The sequence below is a fragment of the Zingiber officinale genome, chromosome 6A (assembly GCF_018446385.1).
Source record: "Zingiber officinale cultivar Zhangliang chromosome 6A, Zo_v1.1, whole genome shotgun sequence".
In the NCBI taxonomy this organism is placed as follows: domain Eukaryota; kingdom Viridiplantae; phylum Streptophyta; class Magnoliopsida; order Zingiberales; family Zingiberaceae; genus Zingiber; species Zingiber officinale.
The window spans coordinates 147075357-147102967 of NC_055997.1; the positions used below are offsets into that span (position 1 = coordinate 147075357).

At 35.2% G+C, this 27611-nt stretch overlaps 1 protein-coding gene across 2 annotated transcripts; it reads left to right on the forward strand.

Annotated features, from left to right (window-relative positions):
* The first annotated feature begins 4823 nt into the window (after window positions 1–4823).
* Window positions 4824–26998, forward strand: LOC121998577 (serine/threonine-protein kinase Nek5-like). Of its 2 annotated transcripts, XM_042553554.1 has the most exons (18): window positions 4824–5514; window positions 5994–6082; window positions 7391–7498; window positions 7973–8080; window positions 11307–11397; window positions 11512–11564; window positions 14606–14668; window positions 20940–20984; window positions 21125–21160; window positions 22234–22289; window positions 23149–23230; window positions 23435–23557; window positions 23649–23730; window positions 25164–25314; window positions 25587–25824; window positions 25960–26160; window positions 26230–26315; window positions 26409–26998. In XM_042553554.1, the coding sequence occupies exons 1-18, from the start codon at window positions 4863–4865 to the stop codon at window positions 26506–26508; spliced, it is 2364 nt and encodes a 787-aa protein (XP_042409488.1). In that variant the 5' UTR covers window positions 4824–4862; the 3' UTR covers window positions 26509–26998. The 2 variants fall into 2 exon arrangements, with proteins under 2 accessions (XP_042409488.1, XP_042409487.1); XM_042553553.1 differs by having other exon boundaries at window positions 11307–11564.
* The last annotated feature ends 613 nt before the right edge of the window (window positions 26999–27611 follow it).

The window sequence follows — 27611 nt, forward strand, 5'->3', positions numbered from 1 at the left end:
GGGGTTGTAAGACTTATATTCAACGTCAAGTTTCAGAGAAACTAGGATCCAAATTAGATAAGTGCTATTTTGTAAGTTATCCTAAAGAAATAAAGGGTTATTACTTTTACAATCTCATACATGACAAAGTGTTTGTTGCTAGATATGATGTATTTTTAAAAAAGAAATTTATTTTTAGAAGAGCTAGTGGGAGTAAAGTTAATCTTGAAAAAATTCAAAATACACAAATTAGCTGATCCTGTCTAAAAGCGGAGAAGATGACAACTTGGGGATGTGGCTGAAAGTTTGACGAGGTGAAGACTCCACGTGGTCCTGCAACACAAAAGCGTTAGTCCTGGGCCAGGAAGGGGTTCCCGGCATTGGTCCTCTGAGGCTCAAGTTAGTTTTCGGTGATGTGGAGAATAGTAAAAATGTTGTAGCCAAGAGCGTGTAGTGTAACAAAGTTATGTATATCTCCCATGTAGATGGGAACCCCCTTTAACGTCTTCTAAAAAGACAAGTAAAAAAGTATCTCTGACACCTTTCCTTAAGCGAACATGCATATCACTAAGGTGACAAGCTGAAAGCTTCTATCGTACGATTTGCCTGCGGAACATGTTCTGTTGTCAGTGGCACAAACTTTCAAAATGGTACAGGGAGATACGTAGGTCGTCCCACTGTAGGCCGACCAGTGGTCGCTCAACTGGGACACACCCCGCTCGACTGTGCTGCACAGAGCAATCTCCCTTCACTTATCTTTTTTGTTATCGAAGGGCTATCTCTCATCTGAACTGACACTCCTCCCGCTCGGTAGGGACATCGGTCGAGGGATGCATTGTCTGTTGGTGCAATCGACTTAGGTTTTGATCAGTACGATCATAGTTTTGATGCGTGTGTCAAAGAGTTTAAGTTAAGTTCACCCTTGTATTTGATATGTGTATTTGAGTTGTGCAGGTTTGCAGGATACACATGCAACTCAGGTTGATGGCTTCAGGTCCGGTGAAGGATGAAGCATCTGAGGGACCATGGACAAGACAGCGAGGACAAGGGTCGAGGGAAGCGACTTCGAGGCATACGCGAATGATGATATTGGGGACGAGCCGAGTACTTGAATGCATCCGAGGGACGAGAGCCAAAGGAAGTAGACTTGAAGGCAAGAGGTTAAAGCTGCAAAGGAAGTATCAAATGAGTCATAAGGGTGAGGGTACGAGTACATGAGAAATTGTACTCGGAGTAAAATCCTAGTTTTAGGGTTTACTATAACAGTACTGTAGCGTTACTGTAGCAGTATTATAGCGTTACTGTAGCAGTACTGTAACAATCGACTGCATGTTTTAGCAGTCGACTAGGTGTGAACAGAATGGTTCTGTTCGTTCGGTCAGTGTGGATCAGTCGACTGCACCAGTCGACTGCATGTTTTAGCAGTCGACTGCATGTTTTAGCAGTCGACTGGTAAATGATCGTTGGCATACTGTTGGTGCTGCGAAGTAGCTATTGGCTACCTCCAACGGTAACACCAGTCGACTGATGGTTTTGCCAGTCGACTGGTGTCGAGATGAGTTGATATGATGATCAATTCTCTCATCTTATTTATAGGAAGCTTTGGGGCTTGAAGGACTTTACTCATGCTTATTGAATAACTCCTTAGCAATTGTCCAAAGCTTCCAAGCCATTCTCTTCCTCCTAATCTAAATCTTCATCTTGTAAGAGGAAGAGAGCTTTGTGAGAGGTTGTACTCCATCGAGAATGAGTAAGCTCTAGCCGGAGATTATCGGGGATTGATCCACCGAAGGATCAAGAGTTCGTCCACCTCAAGGACATGCCGTGGAGTAGGAGCAAGCAATATCCGAACCACGTAAAGGAATAGTGTTAGCGTTTGTGCTCTTACTTGTTTATTTTCATTGTTTTAGTTTTCGTATTCCGCTTGCGTAACTAACCTTGTAGAGAAGAATCGAAGTTGGGGGTGGCCTAACTATCCAACCCCCTTCAAGCCGGCCACCGATCCCTAACACTGCCTATTTATGATCTGTGGATAGTGTCAATTTACCTTTCTTGACTTTGACCTGCACGTTAGCTGCTCTTCTTTGCTTTGACTTATCTTTGGTGGAGCCCCTCTTTATCATCGCATCATTAACACTAAGACTTTAATATAAATTGAACAAGAACCATAAAGTGTTGTGGATCATGAATCTATTACACTACAATAAGTTGTAGAGCAACAACATGTTCGAGTAGAACAAGCTCTACGCAGATTTGATAGAATACATCGTCAACCTAAGAGATATTTTTTTTCTTGTCTGACCATAGTGATGTAATGCTTATTGATCTCACCAAGCCTATATCCTATCAAGAAGCTGTAAAAGCCCGAATTATGAGGAATGGTTAGAGACCATGAGGTCCAAAATAGAATCCATGTATACTAACTAAGTATAGACTTTGGCTAATCCACTTGAAGGGATCAAGCCCATTAGGTGATGGTCACATGCATACCTATAAGGGGCGATTGGTAGCTACAAGATTTAAGTAAATTCATGGTATAGACTATGATGAAACTTCTTCAACAATTGTGATACTTAAGTCTATTCTGATCATGCTTGCTATTGCATCTTCCCATGATTATGAGATCTGACAAATGGATGTCAAAACTATATTTCTGAATGGAAATCTACTCGAGGATGTGTACATGATACAATCTAAGGGTTTTGTAGATCCAAAGGATACTGACAAAGTATGTAAGTTACAAAAGTTCATTTATGGATTACAGCAAGCTTCTAGTAGTTGGAATCTTCGATTCAATAATGCAATCAAAATGTTTGATTTAATAAAGAATGAAGATGAACCTTGTGTCTACAAGAAGATTAGTGGGAGCATAATCATCTTTCTCGTCTTGTATGTGGATAATATACTTCTTATTGGAGATGATAGTGGGAACCTATAGATATATATGGACACTACTTTTAACTATTCTCAGTCAAACATTAATATGCAAGTATAATATTAATACATTGAGATTAGCATGTAGGTCAATTGATGACTCAATCCCACAAGTCCTGATATGAGATATCACGTCGACACATGAATATATATTAGAAAATATGTATTAAAATTGACTTGCCATGAGATGTTTCATGAATCGTTATAAGAGTATCATAAACATTCTCATAGTGATTATTGGTATGAATAATCTTTAGACCTGAAGTCACTACGGTTCCCTACATAAGGAGTTGTGTACTTTGGTATCAGTAAACATCACATGTAATAAGGTGGACTATAAAGTCTATCACTGTGTATGTAATGAGTTATGTGGAGGGATGTGAGTGATATAAATACGATCTATCTCTTCCATATGACGGAAGTGATATCTGTGAGCCTATTGATTAAGTAGGAAACAAGAATGCATGACTATGTTCAAATTAGTCAATATGAGATATTGAGCTTATTTGATTGAGTGTACCTACTTAGGGATCAAGAAACACAAAGATTGATAAGAGGATGATACAATCTATGTTTCATTGATTAATCTAGATATCAATGATAGAAGAATTAAGTTATACAAGATAATAGACATAGATAAGTTAGGTCGGATCTCAACATTGTCATCACTTAGGTAAGAAGGATGCATTGCTAGATGCCACTCATTGCTTATGTATCTAAAGTGGTTTTAGATAATTGTCAATGTTACAAGAGTCTATTGAGTCACACACAAAGAACATGTTATTTTGGAGATGAGTTTAATTTAATTCGACTAAATTATTATGGGCCTTAAAAATAATGGGTTAATATAAAGTGTTAGTGTTATCTTTGTAGTAATTATCACTAGTGCTAATGAAAGGTTGTTAGTATTAGCCCTAAGAGTCAATTTTAAGATGATTAGACTTATTGGGTTATGAATATATATAGATTAATTTATTGAGTTAAAGGTTAATCCAATATACTAAATCCAACTCATTAAAGATTAATTCATCATTAATCAAAAAAAGATAAAAAAACATAAGAGACACAAATCTTTGATTTTCTTTGGATGAGTATAAAGACTTTTGGAATTTTTTTAATAAGATGAAATTTGATTCTTCTTCTTCCTCGCCATCCTCTCTTTGCCGAACCTCCTAAAGTGGCTAGCACCACAAAGGTGGTTTCTCTTCGAATTATAAGGTCGTGAGATGAATGGGAGAACATATTAGTGTGGATACCGGAAGAGGGGCGAACACTTGATTGTTTGAGATCCATCGAGGATAAAGTTGTTGTCGGGAGTTCGTGTTTACACAATAAAGGTAGAACTCTTAATTAAACTAGGATTCTTAATTAAACTAGTATACGATTTCATTCGCATGAATTTTCTAAAAAAATATCTTGTTAATATTCTACCGCACTTGTGTTATTTTGCACTCAAGATCATTATAGTGATAACCCCGTATGACAACAATATGCGATAAGCCCGCGTGACAATAAGGTGCGACAGCTAGGCGGGGGTGGCCCGTGCGATCGTCTTGCACGACCAACATTTATATTTTTGTTTTTTGTTTTTAATTTTTTTCTTCTGGGTTCCTTTTGTTTTTTGTCCTTTCCCTTTCATTTTCCCATTTTTTAGAGTTTTTTTTTAAAATTTTTTCCCTTTACTTTATCTTTCTTTAAGGATTTTTTCCCATTTTGAATTTTTCCGTTCCATCTTTTGCACGGTTTAATTTTCGGGCCTAACGTTTATTGGGTCAAAATATCGGGCCTAAATTTTTTGGGTCAAAATATCGGGCCTAAATTTAGTATTCGGGCTAATTGAACCTAGGAATGGAGCCCGGCCCAATACTGACTCATCTATGTTGACTTTGGAATTTGACCGGTGCATATGGTTCGGTCTAGTTGAGCCCAACTCCCTCGCTCGTTCGGTCATGGCGTTCCCTTCTTCCCGTGGCCGGCGTGGAGGCCGCGCCGATCTCTACTCCACTGTCGTCGTCCATGGAGACGACGATGACGCCGGATCTCAGCAGGACGCTGCCTCCTTGGATCAGGAGGAGGAAGATGAGGACCCCTCCCTTCCTCCCCTCCTCAAGCGCCTTCCCAAGGACTTCGGCGCCGCTGCCGACGACGACGAGAGCGAAGGAGACGACGGGAATGAATTATACGGAACTTTCATCGTGAAGCGAGATGCTCACCCCTCGCCCTCTCCTACTGAACGGCGAACTCTCCGGTCCCCCTTCATGGATCTACAGCGAGCGAGCCCAAGGAGCAGAGGAGGCGACCAGGATGACCCCTACTCCACGTTCCTGGTTCATTCTACCGCGGCGGGGTCGAGCATGAGCGAGTCCGTGTCCGGGACTTTTGTCCGGAAGACGGGTCGTAGGGATGAGGGTGGGTTTGGGTCTCCTTTTACGAGCGTGGCAGTGGAAGGGGTGCGGGGAGGAGAGGGAGGAGGGTTCGTGCAGTCCCAATGGGAGGAGTCGAAGCAGCAGCACCAGAGGAGGAAGGCGTCGGTCAGTTCGGTGCCTGACAGCGTCGCCAAAGATGATCCTTCATCTAAGTATGAATTACTTCATGAACTCGGTAAGCATTGCTGAGCGAGTAGATTATTCTCTTCAGCAAAGAACAAGTATTTCTGATCTCTCCTGACAGCTCCCGGGAACCTTATTGTCTTCGGAAAATGGAATCTTAGGGCAACACAGCGAAACAGAAGAATCAGCTTCTCCATATTCATATTGTAGTGCTAGTATTCAGTTACCGTCGAGACTGTTAGGAATGATAAATTCGGCCAGAAATTGTTTTTTCATAGAATTCTCGATCTTTCTGGAAATGTTTCTTCTCAGGCGTACTTAGGAGCATATTTTTTCATGATTATTTTATGTTGTCCTCTGCAAAAATTTGTTTACTGTTCATATGATTCCTCATGTTGCTTTGTGGCTAATTTACTAGAGAGATAAAAGGCATATCTTCTTTGTTGAATGATATTAATGCCGAAGTGCTTGGTCAATCAAGGAGCTTTTTTTACCTGGCTCTTGATTGTCTGTGGAATTGTTCAATGGCAGGAAAAGGTTCTTATGGTGCAGTATACAAAGCAAGGGATGTAAAGACTTCAGAGCTTGTTGCTGTCAAAGTGATATCCTTGACCGAGGGGGTATTATTTTTCCCACATCATTTAATAATTTTCAGTTTCCTTTGAAGAAATTGTTGGCATTGTTCATGCCTATTTAGTTCCAACTATTTGGTATTGGCTGCATGCATCTTATTCTACTATTGAATTTTATCTTTATGCAAGATTGTATTACTATATTACTAGTAATGTTTAATCACTTTAAGGTTAATTTGATTTTATTTTGGTCAACCTCTATCTTCTGCACATCCAGCTTTAATTAATGTAATTTGCCTAAACAGAGAATAAATTCACTATCTTTGACATGTTTGTACTATCCTAACATATTTTTGTCATTTTATCCTCTATTGCAGCTAACAACTAAGTCTTACTAGTAATAGTAAGCTCACAATTTATCTCAACACTTTCATCTCTATTTGATTGGTTATATATATATATATATATATATATATATATATATATATATATAATATTTGGATATTTTAAGCGTGATAGTCCATACTATGATTTTTATCAACTTTTCCTTTTAACCAAAGGGCAAATGACACTCACATAAGACTCCAGAATTCCAATTCCCCTAGAACTTATATTTAACAAGTATAAGATCTGATCCCTTTCACCATGATGTAAATATTTAAGAGCTTGTTGCCATCAAAGTTATAGCCTCGAGTGATCTGGTATTCCTTTCTTCACACCATTTAATAAATTTTGTTGTCAATCTCTAAAGTAAAGAAGATGAAAGAGTTGTTTGAGAGAGAATTCAAAGTAATTTTCTAAATGCACGTTAGATAGCAACACAAGAAATTTGGTCAACCTTAATTTTTTTGTAACTTATATTGATGCAACAATTAACCCCAATGCATGGTAGGTATGCTGTCTAGTGTCATAGCTATGCATGATGGTTCATTAGTGATTTATCTAACAACTTTATTTTCATACTTTGTAGCCTATAACATCAATGAATGCGCTGTTCTTCTTCTGGAATTACTGTGTTCAAGAGAAATTAGTTTGTGCAAATCCCAGAATCTGGATAAAATTTTCAAACTTGATAGTGATGCATCTAGTTTTTGTTTATGATGGATAAATTCATTTAACGTCAGGAAACGTTATAGTTAATTGAAGGATCAACAAAAGTTAGACCTGCATACTTGTCATAACATGAATCTGCAAGTGTTATCTCTATTAACTCTAAAATTTAGAATTTAGATGTGAATGTGCACATTTTTTGAGCTTATTTTCATACATCTTCAGGTAATTAATTGCTTATGATTGATTGAAAATCATAGAGAACATAGATTTCCAATGATTATTTTGATGTAAACCTTTTTTCAGGAGGAAGGTTATGATGATATTCGTGGAGAAATCGAAATGTTGCAACAATGTAGTCATCCAAATGTTGTTCGTTATTTTGGGAGTTACCAGGGAGAGGAATACCTATGGGTAAGTCCAATGGCCTTCACATGTTCATAAACAGTAACACCAGAGTGAATATCTGTTTTTTTTTGTGTGTGTGTCCTTGCTGAGAATCTACCTTCAGATATAACCTATGAACTTTATATTGGCTGCAAATCCAACATCACGTAGGGGATGCTACTCTTCTCAGTGCTTTGTTTATGTCTTGGACTAAATGTGTTCGTATAAGATCGACATTGCAACCATACAAATTGTTTACCAACTCCAAAGCAGCTGCTTGTGGCAGTTAGAATTATTTCAATTGTTCAGCTAATCATCTACCATGTCATATATGTCTATATATTGATAGAACAACGAGAGGATCTTGATCTTGGAAGTAAATTTCAGATTGTCATGCATCTTGATTGGGCTTTGCTATTGGATTATAGAGTTATTTTTATGCAATGTATAGGTGATTCTTAAGTTTTGCATCTCACATATGTTTTAGTTTACATTTGGCAGATAATAATGGAGTATTGTGGTGGAGGAAGTATTGCTGACTTGATGAATACTACAGAGGAATCTTTAGATGAGAACCAAATTGCCTACATCTGTAGAGAAGCTCTAAAGGTACCACTTAATTGTTTTATGGGTGAGACTATAGGCTGATCCATATTTATTATTGGATAAACCTGTAAGATTTCATATGAAAATATTACAGTATCATCAAGAAGAGTATTGAAATCACCATTTCATTTATGATTATCAATAACATAGTGGGTATATCATATTCGTTCTTGACAAATGAAAAAAGAATAGATTAAGAATCTCATTCTACCTTGCTTTAGACGGGCAAGAAGTACTGTTTCTTGCATACGTTGAGATGCAGAACATCATTGAAATGCTTGCCTATATGCTCATGCTTACTTATCTCATTAAGATTTTAGTAATAAATGCATAACAATTCTCTCATCAAAGGTTGACATTCCGTTCAAGGACAAAAAACAACTTCAGCAAGGAATGTGATAGACAAACAACACAATTGGCAGCTTCACATCTCAGAGAACCTATTCTAGTATGCATAAATGTTCCTTTCTAATAAGAACTCTTTTGAGGATTGAAAAATCAGGCTAGCATCCACATACTCTGGCTGGACTAGCGAGGTCATCATTAGGCAAAAGGACATGTATGATAGTAGTGATGAGTTAGCTGTAATGCACCGGAAGAAGAGTGGTGGTGTACCTGTTAATTATTAAACACAAAAAATGTAGAGAGGCAGTTAAGCTGCTACTCTCTTTTACTCTTTTTCATCATAGTTTACCTTCTCTTACACTGCAGCTTTAGGAGAGACACTCATTAGTTGACCAGTACATGAACTTCTGTGTGGGCGCTATGTGCTAATCGATCTAATATCTGACTAATAAATCTGGCTTGTCCAATCAATGGGAATCTAATTTCAAATGTTCAAATTAATCAATCCATCCAATATAATATAAGCTTTGGTAACCTATGATGGTCTAGCTGGATAAGGTGTAAAATTAATAATAATCAGTTATAACCAATCACACTAGAAGTGATTAAAGCTTCATTATACTCCCAAAATTGTACCATCCTCCAGCTGTTTTTGATTTGCAACTGGAGCATTAGAAGTTGTTCATTCAAAGATTCAGGTTGATTTATACTAAACTTGCAATGGTTGAATATTTACAGTAACAAACTGTCCAAATGAGAGACTGGACCCATTTATGTGATAGGTGCAAGCATCACTTCATTATGAAGCTGTGTTAAGAGTCCCAACTATTTAGGGGTTGACTACAAGGATCTTATCCTTCATAGAACTCTATACAAAGCTATATCACTAATACTATTCAAATCTCGTAATTGTTTTATTATGTTAGCTAAGATTTATTTGGTTTTCCTCTATTTCTTGCCACTTCACCAACAACCAAGCCTTATCCCACTAGGAGGTCAACTATATGAATCCTCCTACACTATTATGCTTTATTTCCTACTATATCATCATCTATATTTAAAAATATTTTATTTTATTTTATTTTATAATTGCTAACCAAGTCTTCTTTGTCTTCCTATTCCTCATTTAATATGTGTATTTGTCATAGTTTCACATCGCCTAATTGGAACATTTATTAATCTTTTAAGTACATGTCTATGCTATTTTAAATGTGTCTATGGAAGTTTTCCTTCAATAGGCGCAATCTTGACTTTCTCTTTAATGTTCTCATTTCTTATTGTGTTCATCCTCATATGTTCGCACATCCACTTTAATATCATGATGTTTGCGACTTTCATCTTCTGCTTGTGTGCACCTTCAACACTAATAATTTATTTGACTATGGAATTTCTTGGTTGAACAAGCCTATATCATCTTAACCTTCTTTTTTTGTTATTTTATACACATAATTACTTTTGATAGATTTTTTTTCTTTTTTCAAAAGTTATCTTTTCTAAATAACCGCATATATTTGTCTAGGCATATTGCCCTATCTTCTTATTAACTTTATTATACTTATTCTTTCTTAATTATCCAACTCTTCATTTGTAAAGTATGATGGCCATATCATAGCTTTTTAACCTTAGGGCACATTAATCATGATGATCACAAATGCTCACCTCCAATCCAGCCATACTTTAATGATATCTTCATAAATGTTTCCTTGATGAATAACGGATCGAATATATTCTAACTCATAGAAATTCCATGTCCATTCATCTTAACTATTTCCTCGCTTATTTCCATTATCATTGAAACTATCTATATTTTGTTCTATTCTTCTAAACATTTTTTCTTTAAACTAATAACCTTTTGAACTTGTTGCACCTCCACTTACTCTCTGTGTATGTCACAGTCACACTTCTACCTTTGTACTCTCCTCTATCTTAAAGTATTCCTAACCTTATTAGCCATTGAACTCTTCACGATGTCATTTATGATCTCTTGTAGCTACACTTGACTGCTTCCTAATGCTAATATATATATATATATATATATATATGTATTCAAATTTTATTTTTCTTCTATCCTCTTATATATCATCATGTTCTGATCTATGTTGTTGACTTTGTATGTGTTCTTTCTTCTTCCCAACATTTGGAGGTTTGAATCATAAAGTATGATTGCTTGTATCACAATCTCATATTTTCTTTTAGCACAAGGAGCACATAGTGATCACAAGTTTTTAGAAAATTTTCTCCATTTTTAAAACTTAAGATTTATATTATAATTGATTTTTTTATTAGTATCTCCTTGTTGAATAATAGATTTGCACCAAAGTTGCCCTCCAATGGATCCTTGTTAAGCTCATTAAGGGATTTAGATTGTACTAATTCCAACTACCATCCTTGAAGAACTTGATATGATATTCTTATTTATTGTTAGTACCTCCCCGCGTCAAGATTGAATTATTTGTACACTTGCTGCTTTCCTTGGATGTGGTAGCCATTTCACTCTTATAGAATATCCCAACAATCCAACCTATATATCCTCTTTTCTTTTCGATATTAAAATTACATTTCATATATTGAACTTTTAGTCTACATTGTTTAAAATTTTAATTATTATAATTCCTCTATGATTCGAGCTTCAAGCTTACTCTAACTGGAGGCTTATCAGCTGTGATAATATCATATCCAAATAATATTAACTGTGAGATTTTATCTTGAAGATGAATGGTAAATTCATTGAGGAATATAATATCCCTGAAACTTTCTATAATTCATCTAGTAAACAGAACAACAAATCATTTGATATTTACAAGGTTTTGGGAATGAGAAATCTTATGTAATTATTGCATATTGCCCCTTTTCTAAATCTAAATATTTAAATTTATTGATGCAGGGGCTTTCATATTTGCACTCAATTTTTAAGGTCCATAGGGACATTAAAGGTGGTAATATTTTACTTACGGAACAGGGAGAGGTAAAGTTGGGTAAGCACTTACCTGAGAAATGCTACTCTGGCTGCATCCATTTGAAGATGTATATGCATTGTAGCAAAATAGTTACCATTCAATTTTTTATTACCATATTTGTACCTGAAACAGGTGACTTCGGTGTGGCTGCCCAGCTTACTAGGACCATGTCAAAGCGTAACACAGTATGCTGAATTTCTTATACATTAGTTTTTTTTTTCACCCTAGATGATTAATTGAAGCAATTTTTAATATACTTAGATTCTTTGCGGTTTATTGATATGCATAAAAATCTGTGTTTTTTAGCTACACTTGGATTTTTCATTCTGATAAAGTTTGGATGTGTCACTTGTTCCTATATTTGATGCAATTGTTTACATCGTGGCATGTTTGGAAGAAAGACCCTAGTCACTAAGTTCTGTGCGTTACTTGATCCTCATGTTAATTTCTTGAAATAACATGTCATGGTGGAACTTATCATCTAACCATATATTCTCAGGAGCATTTATTATTCTAGGCATAATCATAACTTTTTTTATTGTGCCTCATTAGGCACTGTACTACCATAGCAAATGTCTTGGCAAGTGACTAGTTATTTTTGTTACCCCACCTTTGCACAATCTTTAATTTTGTTTAGCGTTTATTATCATATTCCTCATTAATCTTTAGCAGATAATCAACTGAGGAATTTTGCTAAGGTGTATCCAATTTGATGTTTCGTGCTTATGTAATGTTCTAATTATTTTGAATACACATTTATCAGTTCATGGGATTATCTCAAAACCCTAAAGTTCTTTGACTTGCTGTATAGTGTTCTTGCTAATATTATTGAGTAAATGATTCTGATGTGAGGTTCTCTTGTATAATTTGAATCTTCCGACTGTCTTTTCTCTTCTCATTTGATGTCTGGTCAAGCCTAGACTTTGGATGCTTGTTTTAACACAAGTGCTTCAAGTGGTTAATAAATCATTGAGACTTGGAGATCACTTAGTATTTGACTGCATTTTCTTGCCGTAATGTGGAAAAAAAGGAATGTTGAAGAATCCTTTTCTTCATTTTGCATGTTCATGAATCACTTGTAAAAATAGTTTGAGTGAGGTCTATTTCGTTAGGGTTGCTGGTTTTCTATGATTCTCCAGATAATGTCATTTCACTAGTTTCATTCTTCTAAATGCACCATCTAGTACAATTGAAAATTGAATATCAAATCTAGGAGTGGCATTGGATCTGGTTTCTTTGTCAGAAAAAAATTCTAATGGATTTCGAATCATTTTCAGGTTTTGTCAGATTTCTTGGTTTTGTGTCCAATTGGTTGTCTTTCATATTTTCTTAATATTTAACAATTTTTTAAACAAAGTTTCTAAATCAAAGTTAGTTTCATTTTAGTCAAATATAGTCCACCTGAGTCACTTTATCATGGATAGTGAATTAGGATCATTTCTAAAACTTTTTTTTCCTGATGAGTCAGGAATTGTGGTTTTTTTATATCATGTCTTGAAACTCAATAATACTAAAATGTGAAAAATCCAAACTCTGAACAGTCTAGGAAAATGCATTCTAATTTTTTTTTTTTTTGTGTAGAGTCAAATCTCCAATTAAATGAGGTGTCTAGTGTGGTTCTTGCCCACCCTTGGTTAATTTATTGCCAAATAAGCTTCTCAATATTGGATTTTAAAGATTTTCTTTTGGATTTTAGTTTTTCTCATTCTCCTTTTGTCTTAATCTCATAATAATTTAATATTGTATATGCTGCTCAAGGTTTCCATGTTTAGGAGGGGAAAGTTCATCAAATTTGTGATACCAATTTACTCTCATATAGTGAGTTGTGGGCTAATAAATTATGTTTATAAGCTTAGATGGGTAGTTATTATTAACTTGGGCTTCACTATTTTGGGTCATTGGTTGAGCCTTACAAGTTAATAAGTCAATTCTCATATTTGATCATGACAAATGGTGAGTAGATTTAATTTTATTCATGGTGAGGTGATGGAAAAAAATGTCTAGGTGATGGCAGAACCATCATTGGACCTCATACCGCCAACTAAGACAATTCTAGAATGTGATGGAATATGAGTTGTACCACAACAACAATTAAGTCTTATCCCACTAAGTGGAGTCGGCTATATTGATCCTTTTACGCCATTGAGCTCTATCTCCTACTATATCATCATCTATACTTAAATAAATTTTATCTTGTTTTGTTTTATTGTTGCTAATCAAGTCTTTTTTGGTCTTCCTCGTTTGATATGCGTGTTTGTCATAGTTTCAGTACATGCCCGTACCATCTTAAACGTGTCTCTCAGAATTTTCTTTCAATAGACGCGACTTCGATTTTCTATTTAATGCTCTTATTTCTTATTCTGTCCATAGGAATATGAGTTGTACCCATGGATTAAAATCTTTTTCGCGTGATAAAGGTGAAGCGTTTCGTTCCGCATGCAGACCGGCACAGACACTCCTTCGGTGCCAGCATGCCCCAAGGCCCCGTAGACGTGTTGCATGAGCCTAGCCATGCGTACGGAAGCAATGCGCGAGCCTGGTGAAGGGTTCAGACGCGTCTCATGAGCTAGGTGACACTTCTAGACACTTTCCACAAGCTTGATGATGCCTCTGGACGCGTTGTGGAACATGGTGGAGTAGGAGTGTGATGTGTCTGGATGCGTCACACGAGCCCGATGATGCTTTCAGACGCTTCGTGCAAGGCTGACAACGTGTCTGGAAGTGCCGCGTGAATCGGACGACGTCTTCGGAGGCGTCACACGATCCCGGGAGCATTGTGGAAAATGGCGGAACGGGAGGGGGTTTAGTTTTTAATTAAAGATTTAGATTGATAAATTTAATTAACTCATAGTTATGATTGAGATAATTTAGATAAGGTTAATATAAATAAAATTTTATTTTTAATTAATATATTTTATATTTTAAAAATACCGAAATCATATCGGCATGACACAATATGGTACCGAAATTATATCATTCCGATTCAGAGATTTTAAACCATGGTTGTACCTCCAATTTAATTCCATGTTATGAGCTGTGAGCTAATGAAGGGGTTATAAACGAACATTTTGGGTCAATAGTTGAGCGTGGGTTAGTTCTCTCATCTATAAGCTTTGCATCCTTTTATTTTGATTATTGCTATTATGTTGTTCTACGGTTAATTTCATAATGTGTGAGACCCTTGAATTTCTTTGTTATATCAATTGTATTTTCATGTCATCTTCAGGTTATTGGTACTCCACATTGGATGGCTCCAGAAGTTATTCAAGAAAGTCGGTATGATGGAAAGGTAATTTGACTGTTGATTGCAAATATGTTAAACTAATTATGCATTCTGTGAGGTGTAATATAGAATCCCTTTAACATCTTCAAAAACTTCCATCTTCATGGATTCTATGAATTCATACAGGGTGGAACCAGAAATTTTTTGTAAGCGGGCTGAATTGCACAGATATTTTTTTTTTTTTTGCGGCTAAATAAATATATGAGATTACATTAATCATCAGATTTCTCATTTGTTTACATAATTCCCCATGCCTATAGTCTATAGACTATAGTCGCAAAATGTAGCAAGAAACAACCAATAGTGATTTTGAGCATCCTTCCATAATTAAACAGGACATTATCACACTAGGATCTAGCAAAAACACAAGTGAGAGTTACCATTCTGTTGTGTATTTAGCTAATGAGCTGCACATCTACACTCCTTTGAGTTCCTTCACTTCACACCCTTTCCTTCCTCAGACAGTGGAAGAACTTAAGAACCTGTAGGGAAGCTTCACATTATGTCATTTTTATTAGGAAAGTTTTATTATTTTGGTAGAATACAACTATATAAAACAATGTAATTGCCAGTAAGAATACTCCACAAATTCTGGTAGAATACAACTATGCAAGGTGAATTGAGACGTCGAGGAGGGGGAGGAGGTCACCTCATCTATCATGGGAAGAAACTCCTTGGCCGGTTGGCACAGAAGTCTCTGATGGCCGACGAGTCGGCACAAGAGGAGGCAATTGGATTCTACGAGACTACATTTGTTGAAAATGTTTCAATATTTGCTCATTTTCAATTGTAGAAAAAATATCCTTCTCAATGTACACAACTAGACTGTCACTGTCATTCATCCATTCATCTCCCCGTAAATCAGTCTTCATATTCTTCATTGCAGAAAAAACTCATTCAACGAAAGTAGTTGCAACTGGTAAAATTAATAGCAACTCTATCATACGAAAAACCAATGGAAAATCAAATATTTTTTTTTCAGTTTCAACCTATTTCCGAGCAAGCATTCCCAAGTCATCAATTGAAGAAAATTGAGGATCATCCCACAAATTATAAAAGTAACTCATAAGTTGTTCCAAAAATAAATAATCAGTACCAAAGAAATCCTCGGGATAAAAATCAGCAAGATAGATGAGTTTGCGAACATCAAATTGAGAGAAAGAATTTCTTGGTTGAAGACATATTATGCAACCGAGCAATTCCGTACAAACTTTTGAAAAATGATTATTCATCTCTTGTATAATTAAATCAACAACTTAGTATTCAAATTTGCAACCATGATAACATTAATAATCAATGAAATCTCTTTAACAAAAAAAGGTTTTTTAGAATAATACCTGACAAAAAATCTCCACGCAGTAATGATGAAAATTGGTGATGAGATGCTCTCTATGCTTGCCATGACCACAAGTTAGCATATTGTCCTCCATATTAAGTATTGGGATCATATTCAATTCACAAAATGTGTTAACTTGTTCCAAAATTATCTGCTATCCATGTCTTGTAGTCGACATTTCACACTTCTAATCAAGGACATGACTTGAACAATATTTTGATCCCCTTGTTGTAGGGAAAGTGATAACTCATTTGTAATTCCCAATATATACTTCATCAAATGCAATACAAAAACAAATTGGTAACTCTCCATCTTCTCAATTAAACTTGTAGGAGTACCTTTATTCGCAGAATAAGAGATGTCATCATATACATTTCCTAACACTTCTATCACTGAAGACCAATAGAGCATAGACGAAGTAATGTTAAGTAGTGTGATCCCCAACGAGTATCCCCAGGTCTTCCTAAACTGGTTTCTTGATTTTTTTTTCCTTTTCCACAAGTGATTTCTCCACTTTCCAATTCAGCAATTATCTTGTCATGTTGAATCTTTCTAAGTTGATCTCTCCTCTTACAATATGCTCTAGATATATTCGCAATCATGATGACATATCCAAAAAATTCACTAAAGTTGTTATGGGTAATAGCAACAAGAACTAATTGGAGTTGGTGAGAGAAACAGTGAACATACATTGCAGATGGATTTTCTTGTAGTATCAGATATTTCAACCCATTGAACTCACCACGCATATTGGAAGCTCCATCATATCCTTGGCCTCTCAATCTAGATAACGATAAATCATGTTGCATAAATAAAACATCAATAGCCCTTTTCAAAGAAAGATAACTAGTATCGGGCACATGCACAACTACAAAAAATCGTTCAATCACACATCCTTTTTTATTCATATACCTCAAAACAACTCCCATATGCTCTTTCACTGAACTGTTCTGAGCCTCATCAACCATCAAAGAAAAGAATTTATCTCCAATATCATTGATTATAGCAAGTGTGATATCTGAGGCACAAGTACGTGTTAAATCCTTATGAATTTTTGGAGAAGTTAATTGATTGTTTGCACGAGCATTTTGTTTTATAACTTTGGAAACCTCTTCATTTCGTTGACTATACCATTCAAGTAACTCAAGAAAATTATCTCTATTTGAAGAACTAGTTGACTTATCGTGTCCTCGAAAAGGCAACCCTTGCTTCAATAGAAAGTGTGTCACATTCAACATCATTGTTAAATGGGTGCGATAATCAATTTCTATATCTCGACCATGTACTCGTAAAATATTTCCCATACTATGCCTTTGATCTTGAGAAGACTCAAATTGTATTCTAGCTTCATTGTGACAGTTATTCACGGCCCCTTGTGACAATTGAATCTTTCTAATGCCCTTTTCCAATTATTGTATCCATCTTTTATAAAGGCATTATCTACATTTTATTTATTTAACGGTTTGAAAAGATAACACCAAAAATAAAATGTCGCATCTTTGATATGCTATACTCTAGCTATATATATTTTTTATACCAAGTTTCTTGAAAACTCGGATACACATGACTATTTGGTTGACAAAGCCCTTGGAGCGCATACTTTCTTTGAACTTGATCTCAAATAGCAATATCAAATTCTTCAATTGGCTTTCGTAATCTTGGATCACTAATAATATTCTCCAAATTTAATTCTACACGGGATTGATTTTCCACTTGTTCAATAACATTAGGCTCATTAAAGGAGCAGGATCTGGAACTACAAATTTGTTTAAAAAATCTCTCCATATCCTACACAAATAAATAAGTAAATAACTAAAAATAAATTCATGTATACTGTATAATTTAATCGCAATTAATTTCAAATTTTGAACTAAAATTTTAATAAACTACAAATGTAAATATGTAATGAAAAACTAAAACTACAAATGTAATTATGTAAATTTACAAAAAAAAAATCAAATAATAATTAATTTAACACAACAAATCTAACCTTATCCACATGGCAAATGGTGTTGGAGACTTGGAGTGCTGTTGGGCGCTGGCTGTTGCTGAGGTGCCGCCGGCGCTGCCGTCGCCTGGAGATGGAGGGTCGGAGGCTAGACTCGAGCAGTCTAGCCTGTGGTTCGTGGAGTTGGAGTTAGCGTTTTCACTTTCGTGTTTTCCTCCCTTTATGTTTGACGACAAAATGAGGAAGAATGTTCGAAGGGGATTTATTTTCATTTGTTGACTTGGGCCCACCCCGCTTGCCACCTGACCCGATTTGGTGGTGTTTGGTTTCTTTTTTCTTTTTAATTTTGTTTAACTAAAAAGTTAAAAAAAAAAACCAGAATGAAAAAAAATTGAATACTTGCCTTATTCGGTTCTTCTCCAGCACAGCAACATCGACAACAAGCCGAGAATGTTAGAATGAGCTGTGTGGTGGGCGGTGCGCTGACGGCTAGGCACGGGTTGCTGCTTGCTGGCGCCTAGCGCCTGGCGTCTGTGGGCGACGACTGTCGGCCAGGGGCCCGCCAGGTTGGGGGAGGCTGAACCACTGAAATCTCCCTCAGCCTCCTCAACAACGTCCTGATTACTGGCGACATCTCTGAGCGGCCCCCTGGTTGGGGGAGGCTGAAGCCTCCCTCAGCCTCCCCAGTCGGTCCGCCCCTGAATTCATAGTAGTCATATAATAGAGATACATTGAGATCTTTAGATTTTCTCAAGTATATAGTTCAAGTTAATCTCTAATTAGACTGTTTGCAATTCAGTTCACAAAAATCTGAGGTGGAGACAAGACTTCAGCTCATGAATAAAGTTATTCAGTGTTTCAACTTCTCATTTTCCCCGTAAATCTGCTTGCTGATAACTATCCACAAAACTTGATGCCAATAAATGTTAGCTTATTGTACCTTGGCTCAAGGCTTTCTTACTAACTTGACTTGTTACTTCTTGCAAAGTTTTAAATTATGAATTATTTTTATGGCTATATTATGGCATGTGAGTTGGAATATTTTCCTTATAATCAAAATTATCAATCCATGTTTATTCCAACTATCTAATATTTGTCTATCTGTTAGATGTTGGATATATGGATCTAACCCTCTATATTGAGATTTATGCTAGACTATATCACTAACAATAGTTAAATCAATTAAATGTTTTTTTTATTACAATAGCATGAGTTTGAATTTTCTTGTTCCCCTTTGACCTTCTGTTCTAGTCAAAATACCTTATCTAAACATAAAACCTATTGGTAATCTTTTAATATGTTCATATTACATTTTCTTCGTTTATTATCTATTGGAGCTACATATAATTTTGATCAAACAATAATATTTTTTAGTTTTCCTTTCTAATTCATGTATCTATCTTTTCATTTTCATCTCTGTCATCTGAACTTTTTTTTATATGTTGTTTCTTAATTATCTAACATTTTGATCTTTGAATTATAGTGAGTTGTATTGCAATCTTTTAAAACTTTCTTTTTGCCTAGGTATTTGATGAGCGCATGACTCCAGAAACTTCTCTCCATTTCAACAATCCACTTTTTATCCTATCAATAATACCTTGAATAATATCTTGCTCAAATATATCTAAAGATATTTAAAACTTTTACAAGAGTTTTATATCCAACTATTCACACAGGTTGTTTCTTATTATTAAAATTACATTTTGTTTTAGATCTACTTATCTTGAAAATGTAAAAAATCCCCCAACCGCCCCCTTCCAGTTGCAAGCTTAACCTATTTACCTAGCGCAATATTTTCAACAAATAACATACACCAATGAGCTTTTTCTTAAATGGAATCCACGTGTTCTTAGTATTAACATAAAAAAATGGAACAGAGCCATTCCCATGATACAAATCAACAATTGCAGAAAAATCATTGTCATAGAAAATACTTGTAACTACATTATTATTGTTATTATTATTATTTATCATATCAATAAAATTGCTGCATATTTTTCTCAAACAACCACCTCACTATTCTAGAACTCTATCAGAAACTCTTTCCAAGTTTTTAAAAAGAACGTGGACATCTATTTTTCATTAGTTGTCACTAAGAGTAGTATTCACATGTGATCTTTTATACATGTATCCAAATTGATTTTCAAAGGTGCCTTGACTCTTATTTCTCTCAGTGATTCTTTATTGTGCATTCATAGTATGAATCATAAGTTTGATCCCTCTATAATTAGAACATCTACACTTTTGTTTCTTTAATGGTACTTAAACAATTTTCCTTCTACAAGCATCGTATTAGTCCTCAAAATTTTGTTGAAATATAACTTAGTTAACCAAACAATTTCTCCTATAGTGCAATATGCAGACCTACAATTTAACCGTCATTTTCCTTCTTATTTAACCTCATCTTGAATTGGAATATTGGACCACATTCTGAGTTGGACATCAGCTTTCAATCTCATCCGATTGTGATCTGGATCAACAAATTTTGACTGGATTGGCAAACTCTGACAATCTTTCCTAAGAAATCAAACATCTAAAGAAGAATGACAACAACCAAACCTTTATCTCACTAAACGGGGGTCGGCTATATGGATCCTCCTTCTCCATTGGGTTTAATCCCCTACTAATGACATAGGAGGATCTATATAAATTCGCTAAGATTGCTAGAGAAAGTAACAAAATAACTGAGTTGTAGAATTATGTTTGAAATAGGATAAATTTGCTATACTTGGGTTAAAATTGATTGAAATTTGGTGAGATTGAGTTGCACGTGCACACGAAGGAGAGAGATTATTGTCGTCACTGTTAAGAATGTCTTCACCATCCAAAGATAGTACCTTCTGAGTTCCCATGAGAGATATATACTACAACCTGTTGTTGCCATTGACTCATGTCTGAATCTTCTCCTTCGATTCTTCTGCTTTACATTCTGTCAGATTTACTAAAGGACTCATATTTTGCCTTTAGTAATCTGGCACTGAAACATTTTTCAGGTTGATGTTTGGGCGCTTGGTGTCACAGCTATTGAAATGGCAGAGGTATTTTTCTTAAGATGCTAGTTCTGTTCTTTTGCTTCTCGTATAGTGGGCAATACTTGTCATTTATCTGTGATCTCCTAATCATGCTAAGTAACATTCTCATACTGCTAACATTTTATTGCTGTATCTATTGATTTCAGGGACTACCTCCAAGATATGCGGTGCATCCAATGAGGGTTAGTACAAATATATGATTCATCTCAAAGAAATTATTCATGTATTTATATCATGATAAGTTTTTGTTCAATAGTTCTTTCATGTCCTTGCATTAGCCTACTATTGCCATTGCATTGTGCAATTGTTTCCTTTTTCTTGGTCTTGGGCTTTATTGGTTAATACGTGATCCTAATCTTATGCAAGCCAGTAGTGCGTTCAATCTGTATCTGCAGAAATTGAGAGAATGAATAGCTGCAAAGTTTTAGCACATACCTGCAGTTGTTCCCTCCTTCCATTTACGTGATAGTTAAGAGGTTGAAACCAATGTTTCAGTTTTCTCAAATCTGTTCTTTCAATGAGTATCAAAGGCAGTTTTAGGTCCTGCCGATTGGGTTATACTCTTTCCTACCTCTTGGTCTACTGTTTTCCATTCAAGCCATTGTTTGGCCCAAACATATCATGATGATGCATTCCATGATTTAGCACATAAAAAAAATGTATTCTTGGACATTACACTGTTTTTTTAAATTCAGCTCGAGGTGTAGAGAAAGACAATAGTATATGATGTCTTTTAGTGCAAACATAGATATTTCTGCAAAAGTTTTAGTCAATAGTGTGCATGCATGCATGCATAACTTTTTCTATGCATTAATTTTACAATAGGTTTGATGCTTAGGATAAAAACAGCTGAATCACAGTCATTTCTCTATTTATCATCTGATCATGAAGGTGGTGCAGCAAGCAAACATCTTAACTAATCTTAAACCATGTATCATTGTCAAACAAGTTTCTTGGTTCGTAATAACACATGGTTTAAGAAACTTCTTTGTGCCACTAGTTTTCGATTCAAATTGACATACTATTTAGGTTGCCAAGTTATTTTTTTTGTTGTCAACCATGCAATGGATTTGATTTTAATTAATCTATAGCATGAAAAAATGACTATTACCAAATATGTGAATTGCAACTCCAATGTTTGGTGTTCTTGCTACTTCTGTTGTTGGTTTTCCTCGTTCTTACTCTTCTTCATTTGCATTTCCTTTTCTTTCAGTATATATAATAAATTGATCATGTTGATATTTTTTCCAAGTAGGTGCTGTTTATGATATCAAGTGAGCCTGCTCCAATGCTTGAAGACAAAGAAAAATGGTATGTTTTTTTACAGAAATGATTCTAGAATTTGTTATTTATGTTTTTTCTATTTAGTTAAATGGGATATCTATAACTAGTCTATTCCATGTGAATAATAGATATTTAAGATTACCAGAAATGGTGAAGTTCAAGATCATTCGGAGACCTGACTTTCTACCAACTTATTGCCATTATCTCTATTTTAAGATCATCCTTTAACCATCATATACCTTGTATTTGGTTTCTCACTTTGCTTCGAAATTCAAAATTCTTGTGGTACAGTTATTCTCTTTTGTTGCTTATTCTGTGCTTATCACAAATGGAAACTTGCACATATATTATGATGGCTTTCTCACTGTCGTATTATTCTTAGAATACACAACTTTTTGAGAGGTATAAATGTGGTAATGTTGGACATGATAAGAGATGAGATCACCACTTGAAGACAACACGAAAGAGAAAGACTTTCCTCATAAAATCCAGATTAACAATATAGGAGAACAATCAACAAAATGATAACAAAACCTGATTCACTTGGGAGATAATTTCTTTGTTTTTACCTTGAGTTATTTTGTACATTACAGATATTATAGTTGATTGATATAATTTACACAATTATACATGGACAGCATAGCCTCATACATCCCTTTAGCAGCTATGACATGCTTATCTTAAATAGCACCACTTTTTATACTTCCTTTGTAATGAATGATGTTAAATTTTATACTAGCTCTTACAATTCTATTACCCAGTTCACATCTAGGTGTGTGGAAATGTAAGTCCAACAACCTTGCTCCTAGATACATTTGATGTTCACTTCATGCCATTAAATTGAATATTATGATTTGGTTCTTTTATGGTCATTTCCTTCTTGCAGGTCACTTCTTTTCCATGATTTTATTGCTAAGTGCCTAACAAAAGATCCACGATTACGTCCATCTGCAACTGAGATGCTAAAGGTATCCCATATTGTCAAACTTTCGCATACTATGTAACCTTAAGTTTCTTATTTAATTGGAGACATGAGTTAGTCCTATTAGTTGGTCTTGTTATATTAGTCTCAGTAGTAGTTTTGCTCAGATTATGATTGTGAGGTTACGACTACTTGATCACTTTCATATTATTAATTTTTCCTGCTATATTTTAATTAAAGTAGTTTACAGCATAAATTCATTGAAAAATGCAATTGGGGGCCTCCAAAAATGCTGCCAAAAATTAAAAAAGCTAGGCAAATAAGAGCATCAATGGCTGCACAGGCCCAACATCAACAAGCAGGAAGTGAACCTGTATGATCTCTCTGATCATTTTTTTTTTTTTTCAGAATCAACATAAACCAAAGTTCTTACTTATTATCCCTAATTTCATTCATTGTTGCAGAGAGTAGAAGGAGCTGTATATGGAGACACTGTTCCTTCCAGGCCTATGGGTTATCCAATCAACAGTGTTGAAACTGATGCAGGTAATTAGAAACTTATTTTGCTAGTGTTGTATCACATCAAATAAGTAGCATAATCTTTTGTATGCCTTCTCTTCAGCAACTTGTAGTTTTGCTTTGTCTTTTTTTTTTTCTTGTAATGAGGGAGACACCCTGTTTATTCCCAAGGACAGATCGTGTTTTGCAAGTTGACCCATAGTAGAACTTGAAACGATGGATGCTGAGTTGCAAAGACTTTATGAAAGTAATAAATTAAATGATTCTGCTGCAGTTATTAGATTGCTAAATCAATTCTCGCGTGCCTGATGAAATTTAAGATACCTTGATCAGTTATATGATTCCATTCGATTAATTTTCTTTGCAAGTGGAATTTGAAGTGTTTGGTTTGTTGGGGATTCAGTTTTAATTACTAGGCACTTAAGAATATTATCATTTTTCATTGACAGTCATGGTGCATTATGGTAGCATTTTCTAATTTTCAGTATTTGTCACTTTTCTAACTGAAGTTTAATCATATTTTAAATATTATTTATAGTCGATCCAATTCAATTAACTAATGGTATAAGTTGTATAAATAGCTAAATCTATTTAGTCACATAGAATACATAAATTTGATTGTGTTTCCATAAGATTCATGATCGTGCCAATATGAAACTGAAAATAGGTTTTGTGATCCAAAGAGTATAAAATGCAAGTCATTGTGAATGTTCAAGACATGCTATTTTAATTTATATGCCTGCTGTTATATACTTTCATTATGATGTACACACTCGAATTTGGGGCCTCAAATTGAGTAAAGATCCTTGGTTGAAATGAGCTGAATGCCCAAGTGAATAACCTGCCAAAGTGAATTACCAACATTGCCAAACCATATCAGGATATTCCCCTCATAGTTTTGCAAATCCTACAGCATTTGATGAACCAAATGCTTCCTTTAATCTCTAAGAAAAATATTAAAAGAGTAAGGTTGTTTAAAATTTGAAGGAATCATGCATAACTTACATGAGTAAATATGAGTAGACATCTTTATTTTGAAATCACTGAGCTATCAGTCATTACTTCCTCATGTATCAATTAATTTCCCCTGTATGATGATTTGTTAAGCAAACAATCTCCATAGCCTAGTTGCATTAAAACAACTGCAGAAACTATACTTTACCTAATGAATTAGGATATATATCCTTCTTGTCAAGTGTACTTAAACTTTGTAAAAATAATTGTTTTTTTATTTAGATAAAAGTATTATCCTAGGTTAAAATCTCAGATTGAGATGTTTTACAATCTAACCTGCTCTTCCTTGAACAACAACAAGCCTAGAGCCTCCTTTCCTTAAAGGTGACCTAAATCCTTCACTCTATTTATTTTTATTCCTTCCCAAAGGAAATATATTCTTAAAATTGAACTTGTGTCAAGTTAGTCATCAACAAATTTATCAATTTGACATCTTTTCTATGTAGGGGAATTTGGTACTGTCGTAGTTCATGATGAAGTTGGAAACAGGGATGAACTTGTTGAATCTCCTATATCTAAGAAACCAGAATTCATACCTGGACTTGGTGACATCAGTTCTTTCAATCATGATCCTGGGGATAGTTCTTTTGATTTTTGGTATGTTTAATAGATTCAAGATTTTTCTTTCTTTTTGGATAGTTGTGAACTAATGTTTTATGCAATGACCTAAATTTTTATACAAGACAATGATCATAATGTTTCCAACGCAGTAAAGTGAACTTTGAAGGGTAACTATTTAAATACTGCAATGATATACTGCTTCAAGTGCTATAGTCTAAGTGCTAATTATTATTTTTTTCTTTCTTTCCTGGTAACCAACTTTTGTTTAACTATCCTTTCACAATTTTTTATTTATTTTTTTGGCGCAGGGTTGACAATTTGAGTGGTACTATAGTTACTAAAAAACCTGATGCAGTGGAAATGCTTGATTCCCAACCAATCCAACGGTTGCCGTCGTCTTCTGGTTATGTTGAAAGAGTCAATTCAAATGTCGTCTTGCAGCAACATAGTTCAGGCAAAAGTTATGCAGTGTCTGATAACTCTGACAAGAGCAGCACTCTGAGAAGTGCCACCATGAACCGTAAAGCATTTTCAGTACAAGATAAGGTGCATTTAGCTATAAAAAGCATCTTCCCTGACCACTGTATTTTGAGATCAAGTAAACAATAATGAAATGAAAAATCTATTTTTCACTTTAATGAATTTATTCCTCTCTGGCTTATTGAGTTGTTCATGTCCTAGATCCGGTCCATCTATGCTGCTGGCAATACAGTACCTATTCCATTTCTTAAGGCAATAGACATTTCTCCTCTTGCTCTAGTCTCTGAGAATGTAGCTGGGGATAGAGTGCAGGAATCTAAGTCTCATGCTGCATTGGAAGCAGTGAAGGAGCTTTTTAGTGGCGATGGGCAATCCAAAAAAGGACGTAAAGGGCAAAATGAGGTACTGCCAAAACTTTGCTTGTTGCATTTTTTTAACGGTTAGATTCAGTGTGTTGCTTTGGTGGCCTAGATCCAGCTTCCTCCAGGAGTTTATCAGAGATTGACTACAAGCCCAACATTGATGAATCTAGCACAAGCACTGGCTTATCATAAAACGTAAGATCATATTTACTTTTTCAGAAGCATTTTATTTGAGACTGTCAAATTTTGTCAGCCTTGAGTCTGTTGCCATGCCCCTATTGTTTCCAGGTGTTATGAGGATATGCCACTTCAAGAGTTTCAAGAAGCACAAGAGAAGCAGACTATTCAAAACCTTTGTGACACACTCCGTACTATTTTAAGGTTATAGATAGCAACCTCATGATCTGGTCAGTGAAGGGGAGCATGTTGGTTGTTATTTATGGTAGATGACCACATCATAGATTATAATAGATGCATCCCTTCAAGTTTAAGAGGTAGTGCACCCTTGTGAATTTTTATGGTTGCATGTCATGTTTTCCCATCTTTATCGATAGATAATCCATAACCTTTGCTCATTCCTCTTGCTGCCAAGCATCATCTTTTTCCGACTAAAATTTTTCCCCCGATATTTCCATCACTGATGATTTCAAATAGACTTCGTGCTGCTGTTGTGGCAAGGTGCTCGGAATGACACCCGTAAATCTTCACTACAAATTGAGTAATGTAATCCAGTCATTAGATCTAATGTAAAGAATAGGCATGCCCACTCTAACATTTGAGAGCAAAGTAAAATCTCTTGTTCAGTTTATTTCTGCTATTCTTGAGTAAGTTGTGGATGATAACTAATAAAAATATTATCTGTTAGCTGTTTTTATTTCTGATTCCGCTCGTTGAAGAACCATTTCTTGTCTCATGATGGATCGGGTGAGTGTATCCTTTGAAGATAGATGTGAGCACGATGAACATAGCAATATATATTTGTGAATGTTTTGATGTGATGCACTTTATTATCTTCATTTTTTTCAGGAAAAAATGTTTTAAGATCAATATTTATTAATCTTAACTTTTGATTGCTCATAGATCTTTTAATTCTGATAAGGTCACGACCCTTTCCATACTGTTTTTCCAAGAAAGTCTTCTTCTTGGGAGATCCTTTCATCCGTAATCTCTGATTTTTTTCTGGTCCTTTTCATAATTTGCACATCGGATCGCGATTAAAATCTAGTCAAAATTAATTGCGATCTTTATTGAGTTCACCTTTTTATTTAGGTTATAGTTTTGGGCCGAGTCGTAGTTGGAGGTTACTGTCTCTGATTTCTTTATGTCCCTTTTCATAATTTGCACATCGGATCGTGATTAAAATCTAGTCAAAATTAATTGTGATTTTTACTGGGTTCACCTTCTTATTTAGGTTATAGTTTTGGGCCGAGTCAAGTGGTTGAAGGTGAATATATTGTATGGTGTTGAGTAGGGAGTGGTCTGTCCATTGTC

Coding starts and splice junctions, on each gene's coding strand:
- LOC121998577 (XM_042553553.1), top strand. CDS start 4,863: ATGGCGTTCCCTTCTTCCCGTGGCCGGCGTGGAGGCCGCGCCGATCTC. Junction 20,985..21,124: donor CAGCTATTGAAATGGCAGAG/GTATTTTTCTTA, acceptor TATTGATTTCAG/GGACTACCTCCAAGATATGC. Junction 23,731..25,163: donor CAGTGTTGAAACTGATGCAG/GTAATTAGAAAC, acceptor TTTTCTATGTAG/GGGAATTTGGTACTGTCGTA.